Genomic DNA, 12,093 nt, shown 5'->3' with positions numbered 1-12,093 from the left:
TTGTTTAAGGACTGAGTGGTAAGAAGAGAAGTCTCTGATTGATGGTCATTAATATCTCCCGTCTCTTTCCCCCCCCCTCAGGACACACTGAAGCCCACGTTCACGGTAGCTAACCTCCCGGGCACCACCAGCGCCGCCCAGTCCACCGTGCCCACCACCTCCACCACCATGCAGGTGAGCAGCGGATCCTCGTTTCCCATCACCAACTACATGGCGCCCATCTCCGGAAGCGGCAACATCAGCGCCAACGGGACTGTCCTCAAGGCCGCCGCTGCCTCCGGGGTCATGCAGCTGCCCGGCGGCTTCACCTTCATGCCCGGTACGTAGTCGTGAGCTCTGTTGCTCTTCTTTACTCCTTCCTGTTTGTTTCTGCAGATCGCCTCTCCTCAGGTCTTCATGTTTGCTTTAAATCACAGTGTCGTCGACGTATTGAACGAACGCTTTGTCTCTCGTGGCGTCTTCTGCGTATCAGCTAATTAGAATTTGAATGGCGCCGCAGCGTGACCTGAGCCATCCTCTCAGGGGGGTCGTGCTCTCTCTCTTTTTAAAAAAATATTTACATCACACAGCAGCTCTTCACCAACACTCTGCACCCTCAGGTTTTTACAAAGGCCCCGTAACCAGGGAGTCGCGTCTGTTGGCGCCCGGCCCGTCCTTTGATTGTCACTCGGGGACGGGAATAATTAGGTGAGGCGGACACAATAGACCTGGCGTTGAGGGCTGACGAACACGGCCTTTAATTAGTCATGAATATTCAATGAGGGATGGGTGGCTTGAGCTGAAACTCTAATTGAGGCGTCAGTTTTGGTTCTGAACTAGACATGACCCTCCATTAAGGGGGACTGGCTCTGGAACATGAGGGATCTGTACCGCACAGACTCAATGAGGACTACAGAGGAGCAGGATCTGATTGGGGGAACCTAAAGTGTTTCTAAATTGGCTTCATTAAGCTTCCTTTGAGATTTACAGTGAACCTCTGAGGCTGCGAGAGTCCCTGAGTGGAGACCCTCAATATTTAGATTTAAATCGATAAGCTCTCATCAAGGAGCCCGGCGCTCTGGGACATCAGTTCGGACCGCACATGATCCAGACTCTGACGTACCTGGACTACAGAGGTTTTAAAAAGACTACAACAGCTTCCTGTTTTATATCATCTGCATATTCTCACAGTTTCTAATAAGAAATCCAAGAAGAATAAATGAATATGTTAAGTAGAGGAGGTGAATGAAAGGCTCAGGAGGAGTAAAAATAAACATTAGAAGACAATATGTAAATGAATGATAATAAAGCAGCTTTTTAAAAGCAAAGAAGGTGAAGAGAGGAGATCAAAAACATCAATTCTGTTCTTTTCTGTGTAAAAATAAAACTAGTTCTTTCTTTTTTTGTCTCATAGAAAAAAAAGCATCTCAAACATTATCATCATTTAAATTTAAAGTAAAAAACCTCTAGCAGAAACAAAACAACCAATCTGACGTTGGAAAATCTGATTAAAGTGTACTGAAATGCATGTCTTCCCTTGCTCTGTACTCCCCACATTTCCTGTCTCTCTTCAGCTGTCCTATCAAATAAAGGCAAAAAGGCCAAAAATATATATAACTTTAAAAACTGCTGCAGCCATGTTATTGAATTATTGACGCTATATTTGAAATCACATTCAAATTATTCTCCTCTCAGGTCTCTCATCTTTAACTCTTCCAGATAATTTTTGGGGTGTTTTCGTGCTCTGGTTTCAACTCAAAGTCAAAGCTAGGTTTAATTTTGCAGTTGCATAAAAAGAACATCTAGAGGAGCTTGTTGCAAAGACACTAAAGAGTAAGAAAGGTGCAAACACTAAATTATTCTGTCTGAAATGAATGCAAATGAACCAAATAAGAGTACTATATGTCAAAAACTGCTGCAGCCATGTTATTAAATAAGAAATCCTCTTATATTCAACTCTTTTAGTTAATTTTTTTAGGCGTTCTCTTGCTCTGGTTTGAGCTCAAAGTCAAAGCATGGTTTAATTTTGCAGTTGCATGAAAAGAACATCTAGAGGAGCTTGTTGCACAGACGCAAAAGAGCACGTAAGGTGCCAACATTAAATTATTCTGTCTGAAATGCAGGCAAATGAACCAAATAAAGTAATATTTGTAAAAAAAAAACCCAGCTGCAACCATATAAATAAATGATATACCCTCTTATCTTGAGCTCTGGTTTGAGCTCAAAGTCAAAGCTAGGTTTCATTTTGCAGTTGCATAAAAAGAACATCTAGAAAAGCTTGTTGCAAAGACAAAAGGTGCAAACACTTAATGATAAATTGTCTGAAATGCCTGCAGTCATCAGGGCACTTTAAGTCTCTGTGAGGAGTTCTCGTGTTGACTCTGGCGCCCCCTCTGGATGAAACATGAAATCCTGTTCAGAGACCATCAGCTCTTTAAGCTAGCAGAGCTCTGGTTGTAAAGTGTGAAATGTAAAAACATGGTGACGGTGTGTGTCGTGTGTTGTGTGTTCAGCCCCCTGCAGTAACGTGAGTGTTTATTCGTTGTTGCTCGTCCACGCTCGGACACAGCTGAAGAGACAAACACGTCCACTGATGTGTCGTCTCTGTTATTCTGACTGACAGCTGAAGGACAGACGTGGATTGTTCCTGTCCCTCCTCCTCCTTCTTCTTTCTCTTCCTTCTACAAGCTTCTCTCCCTCCCTCCCTCCCTCCCTCCCTCCTCCTCTTCACCACCTGTCTGGCACATAGCAGCAGTGCCAGGTGGAACAACACGCCCTCCCACACTAAAAGCTCCTGATCTGACAGCTTGGCGGGCCGGCCCTCCCCGCCGCAGCAGCAACTGTCTGTGAGCATATGACCCGACCAGAGGGAGATAGTCCTCAGTCCTCAGTCCTGAGTCCGGCTCTGAAGTCTGAGTGTGCGTCATCTTTAGAGAGAGAGTCAAACATTGATCTCCTTTTATAAAACCGATCAATCAGGAATACATGTTTTATTAAAACACTTCAGGTTACTGATTCAGTCAACGTCTCTGAGATCTACGTCTGAGTGTTTAAGATCCTACAGAGACATTTAAAAAAAAAAAAATACACACATTTTAAAATTTCTCTTCTGAAGACCGACCCGCCACAAGTTTCCTTTTTTGTTTTTGGAGGATATAAAAATGGCCTCTACATAAAGCAAGAAGAGAGTTATTTAATATTTACAGATTCTTTATAAAAGAGTAAGATAATTTAATGCAATCAAGGTTTAACAAATATTACATTTTGAGAATGAAGTCTGAAAGTTACAAGATTTAAGTTACACATTTATGAAGAAAAAGGTAATTGGAGGAAAAATGTTGTTAAAATAAAATAGAATACAGTTTTACATTAATGAAGAGTTTTTTATTTATTTAACCAGACGAGTCCCATTGAGATCAAGACCTCATTTATAAGGGCGACCTGGCCAAGAGGTCAGCAGCACACGTCCAAATAAATAGCACACCTCAACAACATGGAGCATATGTACAGACAGACAGTGTGTAGAAGCAATCAATAATTTAAAAGTGCAACTTATTTTCAAGTAAAGTGCAATTTGTGATTACAAAACAATAATAATAAGTTTTAATTTTATGGGAGTAAAGTATTTAAAGAGTAAAGTCTAAAAATTATACAGAAAACACGTCAATTTATGAACATAATTTCTGTAGTTCTGTAGAGAAATACTGTTTATTCACCTTATTTTTGAATGAGGATGTAAAGCTATGACGTACATCCGGTTTAAAATATTCGTCGTTGTGGTTTGGCCTTTTCCGTTTGTACCAGCTCTTCTGACTTCCTCTGACGGCACATATAATTCCCGTTTTCCTCGAACACATCACTTTTGAGGGATTTGTTGCTCTATAGGCTTTGAACTAGTCAAGCTACTGTCATTTACTATTGACCAGAAGTAAGGACCGGAAGTGCTTCACAAAATAACAGTTAACTTCCTGCGTCCGTTCAACCGCCGAATATAAGATGAATAGACAGAATAAGAATCTGCTTGTAAATTTACAAAAAGTAATTTTACAAGAATAAAGTCATAACCTTATGAAAACACTTAAACATTGGTAAGGGAAATACAAAAAGTTGCAAATCTATGAGTACAAAACTAGAAAGACAATCAACGTTTAGATTTCCTGACTTCCTTGAATGCATCAGAAATGATGGATGTGTGATCCATCATTTCTGAAGAGCAGCTAACAATCTGTTCTAGATCAAACATTTACACTGAGACACAAATCTGCTTGATGCTGTGTCACTAAAGACAATCAGCGTTTAGATTTCCTGACTTCCCTGAACGCGGCATCAGAAATGATGGATCCCACCTCCATTCAACAAACAAACATTGTAGACGTAGTTTTCTTCTCCTCTTGAGGACAGACCTGACAAAGCTTTTTACTTTCAGCTACAACTAACCTGTAATTACAGATTCTGATTCAGAGACAAGTTGAATCTGGATCTCAGGAGGTCTGGGTTTTTTGTCTGAGAAGGGTTCTGGTCTCTGTCTGTAGTCTGAGTCGTATCCACCAATCAGGTGTCAGCAGGAGAAACAGTCTGTATGGAGAGCAACAGCAGGTGTTCTAGAATTCTGACATCAAAGACAGAATTCCAGAATTCTGTCTGTGATGTCAGAATTCTGAGAACAAATGGAACATTCCGTGAAGAAGGTCAGAGCTAATAAAAAACATCAGTGTCTCTAATCCTCTTTCATAGACCTCCATTCAACAAACAAACATTGTAGACGTAGTTTTCTTCTCCTCTTGAGGACAGACCTGACACTTTTGACTAATCTGCATCATGATGTTGTTATTTCAGCAAACTGAAGACCCGTTAATTACAAGAACATCACAAGAACATCAGTTCCTGTTTCAGGTTCATACCGCTGAAGGAAGCCAGAGTGAAGCCTCTGTGGAGCTGTTTACAGTGAAGCTGAGACTCACCTCAAACAGATGAACACAGGCTTTTATTTCACAGACACATCACGGTCACTTCTCAAGATGTTATTTTGACTGAAAACACTGAAGGGTTTGAAAAGTGTTGCCTTAGTTGGAAGTCATTAAGGACTATCAGCCGGCTACAGAACACTCTAATGGTTGGGGAGAGTAAACATGACGTTTTTAGTTTCCAAGGAAGTCCGAATTCTCTTCCAGAGAAGTCTGTTGCTGATTAATAAAGCTCTCTGATGTGTTTCTTGCTTTGTTGCTGATCGAAATATTCTTCAGCGCTCTTTTTTGTAAATCTGACTCTGCCATCACTTTTCTGCCCGTACTATCCTTTGGCACTTACCCCCCACCCGGTGTATGTGCCCCTCCAGCAGGCACTCCTCTCCCCCCCGGCACCCCCATTCCTCTGAGCCAGCTGCAGCAGCACTCCCTGGCCCTCCAGGGGCAGCATGGTCCGGCCCTGGCCGCCGCCCCGCAACCCCAGCAGGGACAGCAGGCCGTGTTCCGCTTCCCTGCTGCTGTCTCCCTCACAGGTGACCCGCTCTGCACGCCGCACACCTCTGCCTGCTTCTACTGAACGTAATCATGTCTTAAAGCTGCTGCTGATGCTCATGCTACTTGTTCTGCTCTGACTAATAACGTGCGCCTAACGCTGGGAGTATGACTGCACGACTTCTTCTTCTACTGCAGTTAATAGTACTACCATGACTCCTACTGTGACTGCTGCTCTCCCAGTGTGGGGGTTTCGTGACTCACTGTAGTGGCTGTATGGTTCGTGTGTGTGTGCATGTTTGTTTAGGTCCGGGGGTTCCCCAGCAGCTCCAGGCAATCCAGGTCCATCCCAACACCTCCAACAGTGACAGCAGTCCAGAGATCTCCCACACCTCCACAAACTCCACCGGTAGGTCTAATCCCATCTCTGGTCCTGAATGAGGGTTTTTATTATTATAATATATTTGTATTAGGTTTTTCTGCTGTGTATATATACATCAATCAAAAAGTGCATGTTACCCAGTTTTATATTTTACAGACAAACAAGAACACATCGATCAATGACGACAAATAGAGTCCAATCTAATGTGTTTTAAAATAAGTTATATTAATAATAAGGAAACAGGAAGGACTCATGAATTAGAAAGAAGATATGATACATAAAATGAATAAATTAAAAAAAAAATAAAAAAATTAGAAATTAAAAAACTAAATATATATATATAAAAAATAGATAAAAGATAAATACAAATAAAATGAAAAACACTTATTTCTAACAAACAATGTCTTGAAATGAATTTTTACAACTTGGCCTATGAAACATATATTACATTAGTCCTCAAGTGTGGGAATAGAATTTACAAATGACAGCACAGGACCCCAGGTCGTTTTAAAATGATCTGAACAACCTCTAGTACTGTACTTAATTTTCTCTAAATAGAGGAAGGACATTAGGTCTTGTAGCCAGGAACTTTCAGATGGTTTGTGATCCTTCCATTGTAGAAGAATGCGTCTGTGAGTAAAGTCCTCAGGGACACCAAAGATTGAGATTAAGGCGCTGGGACTGAATGAGGTTTTAAAATGACAATGAAACTAAAGGAGGATGTGAAGACTTCTTAAAGAACAAGCTCCATTAGAAAAACTATCTACCTTAGTGTTGAGATGAAGGTTTTATCCACCCTCCCTTTAACCCTTAACCTGCTGTAAACAGGTGAGTTGTTTCTAAATTCAGCCGTACAGTTGTCATGAAGAGAGAAATGAGCTATAGAGACCCAAACTGTTTTTGTACCAGGCTGTAAACATGTTTATTTCTGCTGTAACATTTTAACATGGGGCTCTATGGGGACTGACTCACTGCAGGAGACACACTCTAGTGCAGGGCTTCTCAAACTTTTTTGGCTTGTGTACCAACTTTCAAAAACCATTTCAACCAAGTACCCCCTTGTATGGCTGAGAAAAAAAATCAGGAAATAATATTGGAGAATAACATGAATAAATGTATGCATGTGGTTTTACAGCAGTGGTTCCCAAACTTTTTCTGTGGGGCCCCCCTTAGTGGGTGAAAATGTTTCCGAAACAAGTCTGCAATGCAACACTCAACTCATGGGTGAGCCTGAGACCACAATCCATTTAGTTCAGAACTCAGGACTTTGTAGCTTCTTACTAAATCTGTATTATCTGAGTTTCCTTTCCTCTCCTCCTCCCCTGTTCATATCATTTAGACATCAACAGGTACTTTATTTTACTCTTAGAGATCTGTCAAGTTATTACAGCTGACAACGTGCTGCTTCCTGTTTTGGCCCTTTTTAAAAGTAGCTTAACTACGATTTACGGCGGCCATCAGGAGTTATAATATTTACAATTATTCATCTGGCCTCAAGTCACAGCTACAGTCATCGATCCGACTCATCTTGAACTTTAGAAAACCGAGTTTTAACACAAGTTGAGGGAGGTAGAGCCGGGGTAACAGATGAAAATCCCTGGTCCAAGCAGTTTTGTAAATAATATATTTTAGGAATGAATATGCTCAATTTGGAAATAATGCCATATTTGATGTTGCATTGAAATAAAAATTAAATGCTGTTGATAAAGTTGTCTACAATCAGATGTTTTTTCAATTTATTGTGAGTACCCCCATTTAAGAATCACTGCTCTAGTGGACACTGGAGGAACTGCAGGTTAATTTCTCAGGCCTGGGTTTTGTCTCTAGATCATAAAAGTGGAAACAAAGAGTTCCTCTGATGTTCATAAAAACATTTGTTATCATCATCCTCTAAAAGTCCTCTAAAGAACTCCTCAGTGTTCTCTCAGCTTCAAACATGAGTCCTGAAGGGCGGTGTGACTCTGCCTCAGTAGACTAAGGATGGAGGATTAGTGCCATCTGCTGGCCAACATGTGAACACTCCTCCTGCCCTCAGTTTAACATGTTCTTCCTCTCTCTCTCCCTCCTCCTCATCTTCTCCTCCAGCAACGGTGAGTCTCCCAGCAACCATCGTCACCTCATCAGTGCCTACGTCTGTGGCAGGTCACATGATGTACCCGAGCCCCCACACGGTGATGTACGCCTCCACGCCGACGCTGGCTGACGGGGGGCTCGCAGTGCTCAACGCCTTCTCACAGGGAACCTCCGCCATGCAGGTGTCCCACGCACAGGGCCAGGACACAGGTGAGACGCCGAGCACCACACGGCTCACTGACTGGTGGATGCATTTGTACTTTAATATGAAAGTAACCGATGAAAACCTTTGTCCCCTCAGGTGGTGTCCCTCAGGTGTTCCTCACAGCACCCCCCGGCACGGTGCAGATCCCCGTCTCTGCGGTGCAACTTCACCCAGTACGGCAAGATCTGCATTTTACAAGTGAAACTCTCAAATTCCCTCTGCAACCAGCATGTCACCTGACTGCACTCATGCATCCTAACAGAGCACCTGCACCGTGAGGCTGCAGGCTTTCACCTGCCGCCTCTTTGAATGAATGATCAGCTGGCAGCTTGTTGAGATTGTTGACACGTGCAGTTTAACAAAACACACCTGTAGCCGTGCACAGAGATCTACACTGGAGTGGTTTTTATTTCTGCTATTATAGAGTCTTTGTTCAAAGTGTATCGCTGCCAAACCAGGATAGAAAAATGAGACCAGAGTCACTTTTTAGATAGTAAGTTAATAATTTTAAAAAGATTCAGCTGGGTCAAGTCCTCAGGTGGGTCCAGTCCACAGTGTCAAAGGTTCTTGTGTGGGTTTGAAGCAGACGGTTGTGGTGCGTTCAAGGACTCTTGTGTTAGAGTTTGTTACGTTTCCTCTCACCGTTGACCGTTCCTCTGATAATCCGGTGCACACAACGCTGCAGGAGCCTCATTGGGCAACACAGCTGTCAATCATGGCCTTAATATGGAAGAGGGAATAGGCCATCTATTTAATTTTGAAGTCCCAGCCTTCCTCTCAGAATTCTGCCTTTAAGATCAGAGGCAGAGATCTAGAATTCTGACATCAAAGGCAGAGTTCTGGAACTCTGACATCAAAGGCAGAGTTCTGGAACTCTGACATCAAAGGCAGAGTTCTGGAACTCTGACATCAAAGGCAGAGTTCTGGAACTCTGACATCAAAGGCAGAGTTCTGGAACTCTGACATCAAAGGCAGAGTTCTAGAATTCTGACATCAAAGGCAGAGTTCTGGAATTCTAGAACTCTGTCTCTGATCTCAGAATTCCGAGAGAAAAGTCAACATTCTGAAGAAAACTTGGATCTAAAAAAGGAATATCCTTTGCCCCTCCCCTCTTTCCTTCTTTATCCCCCTTTTTATATCATTAATAACTAACTCAAAGTGAACTAATCAGAAACACGAACATTGAGACATAAATCAGCATGATAAGAACTAACTATGATGACAGAAACCATGTTTGACAAACGTTTATTTGACCTGTGTTTGATTTTACACTTTGACCCATCTGTTAACATAGAGGAGGCGGGGTTTATGAGCCAGTCAATATGGGTAACTTTAGATGTTTTTGGCTTTATTTTTTAAGAGCTGTCATGTCATCTATCTTTGCGTCACTTTTTAAAAATCCTTCCATTGCCCCTGATATTTTTCTCTTCATCTCATGATAACTTAAATTTTTGTTATGCGTATAAATAAGGTATATGTTGTCTTTAGAATTTAAAGACCTTAATGTGAACTTCTAAAGAGAGTTTAAAGAGTTTAAATTGCTCTGACTGAACCCTGACTTCCTGTATAAATAACTCTGACAGACTACACCTCTCCACGATGAGCTGAAAGCGGTGTAGCAGGTTGTTTTCTATGCTGGGTGTGGTGTGGAGTGATGATGTGTGATGATGACTCGTGATTGGCTGTCTCCTATAGTCCTGACCGGGGCCGCTCCGTTTCTGTGTTCCAGATGGTGATTGGCCAGCAGTCGAGCGGCAGCAGCAGTAATCTGACGGAGCTGCAGGTGGTGAACCTGGACGCGGCACAGATCTCCAAGAACGACTGACGGCCAGCCGGAGCCGTCTGACGCGTGGAGGCGGAGACACAGACGGACAGAGACACAGACGGACAGACAGACATCTCTATTTATTGATGCCTTCCTACAGTTTAACTTCACACTTCTGAATGTGACATATTTACACACAATCAAAGGGCCTGTGTGTGTGACCCTTACTCAGTATGTTTTGGTATATAAATATATATATATTCGAAAGTGCATAGGAAATATATCACTACGCCCATCATCGGAACATATTTTGATGCCGTTGGATGGTGTTATTTTTTGCGTGTGTTTTTTTTTTTTTTTTGAAGATGTGTAATTATTACATGTACACACACACTGCGAGGTGCCACAGCTTCACACCAGCCAAAGAGACGTGTGTGTCTGAATGTTCCAGTGTGAGCGACTCGTGCACGAGCCTCTGAGTGTGTGTGTGTGTGTGTTTGTGTGCGTGTGCGTGTGTGTGTGTGTGTGCAGGGGTTTGTAAATGGGCGGGGGAGACTTAAAACAAAAAAAAAAGAGACATTTGGAAATGTACATATTTTTTTTAATTGATATTTTCAGCCTGCTTTAGTTTGTGCGGCAGCATGTAGTTGTTTTTTACGTAGTGGTTTTGTATGTACATGAAGAAGAGGGATATTTACATGTCTGTGTAAATTAATTTAAATAACATCTTGTGTTGACACGCTGAGGCTCCACACGGAGGACGAGCGCTCCTTTATTTTGAGACTTTTTTTCAGACTTTCCTTCGAGGAGGACGAAGACGCCGGGTCACTAAACGATGTAAAGCTTCCATTCACTCACTGTCAGTGTTTCATTTCCGCTGACGTCTCCACCTTTATTAAATGTGACGTCCACTCTGAATCAGAAAGTCCTCTTCAGGCTCTTTTGACGGGTGTAGAAAAGTTGAAACTGTGAAAATCTAACGGATCATGACGACACGCTTCACGCTGGTTTTATTTTGATGCTTTCACACAAACGGTCGAGTCCACGTCTGGAGGTTTTTACGCTTAGCTCACCGGACGATATCACTGAAGAGCAGAGGAGTGGACGGGCCAAGCATCAGGGGAGAATAAGACTTTATTACTATCATTATTTTTACATTTAAGATGTCAAACTTTTAAAATCATATCAAAAGAGAAGACTGTTCATCTAAATGACGACTTCATCAACCCCTCATGCTTGGCACAAGTACAGACCCGTGTTTAAACTCCTATAACAGTTGAATTCTGCAGGTTGATGATGTTCCTGCCATCACATTTTTAACATCATGTGATCTGTTATAAACCCGACACCCTGATTCGCTTCCCGTGACGTCAGAACTCGAGTCAGGTTATTGGACGCCTGTATCACCTGTTAGACGAGACGCTGTAAAGAGCTGGAGCCGGGGATGTAACCGTACCTCAAAACGAAAAGAGGAGACTCAAATCAGAGACGGGAAATGAAGCGCGATACCTTTGTTGAACAGCAGAGGGCGCTGTTTAGACTTCTCCTGAAAGACGTCATTTCGTCTCTGCAGTCTGTAACTAAATAGAGACGTATGGAGGCTGCAGGTTAAAATTTTGCAGATCAAGAAACAAGATTTAACTAACGTTTAAATGTTAGCAGAAGTTATCGATTAACTCTTGGATGATCAATCTCTCTGCTACCTTCAGAGCAGGTGTCATGCCCACATCTCCACAGGGGGCGCTACAGCCTGGTTCATCCTTCTGCATTGACTCTACGCAGCTTCATACTCGTTTGATGTGTCCGCGTCACTCTGCAGTACTCCTCCTAAACACTAGAGGGCAGTGTGGTCTCCCCGGTAGTTACGGTTTCTGCTTTTTCACAGCGATTCAGAGCGTGTTGTGTTAGTTTAGAGCTGATACATGTTGCTGTTTATCATACAGACATGATAACAGTGAAGAGTAGAGGAGATGAAATGTGCAGGAAGTTCAGGAAGTGCTGTGAATGCAGGAGGTGGAGTGAACCAATCACAGGGCTTGCAGTCCACGTTGTTTCGATGCATAGTTACATTTTGGATAAGGTAAACGTTGATCGTCGAAACATTGATCCTTCTGTTAGATGTTTGCATCGACTTCTTTAACTTTAAGATCAAGCTGAAGAGGGAAATAAACTAATTGAGGTGTAAAGCAGTAAAATCAAAGCGTCTTATATATGAGTTCTAGGAGGGACCCTT

General features: G+C 42.3%; 1 protein-coding gene across 6 annotated transcripts in view; it reads left to right on the top strand.

The window, feature by feature from the left end:
• The window catches only part of srfb (serum response factor b), a 49,392-nt gene extending 37,745 nt beyond the window's left edge, over positions 1–11,647 (top strand). Inside the window, exons 3-8 of one of the 6 annotated variants that reach the window (XM_034681964.1) lie at positions 82–319; positions 5,318–5,476; positions 5,743–5,844; positions 7,903–8,100; positions 8,192–8,268; positions 9,825–11,647. In XM_034681964.1, coding sequence (XP_034537855.1) covers positions 82–319; positions 5,318–5,476; positions 5,743–5,844; positions 7,903–8,100; positions 8,192–8,268; positions 9,825–9,920 — 870 coding nt within the window. In that variant the 3' untranslated portion in view covers positions 9,921–11,647. Of the gene's footprint in view, positions 1–81; positions 320–5,314; positions 5,477–5,742; positions 5,845–7,902; positions 8,101–8,191; positions 8,294–9,824 lie in introns of all 6 variants that reach the window. The other 5 variants (XM_034681965.1, XM_034681962.1, XM_034681966.1 and 2 more) reach the window with 5 other exon arrangements.
• The last annotated feature ends 446 nt before the right edge of the window (positions 11,648–12,093 follow it).

Source organism: Notolabrus celidotus, chromosome 4 (assembly GCF_009762535.1).
Source record: "Notolabrus celidotus isolate fNotCel1 chromosome 4, fNotCel1.pri, whole genome shotgun sequence".
NCBI classification, from domain to species: Eukaryota; Metazoa; Chordata; class Actinopteri; order Labriformes; family Labridae; genus Notolabrus; species Notolabrus celidotus.
The sequence above is the reverse complement of the archived record's forward strand: the minus strand, read 5'-3'. Positions and strand labels throughout refer to the sequence as shown.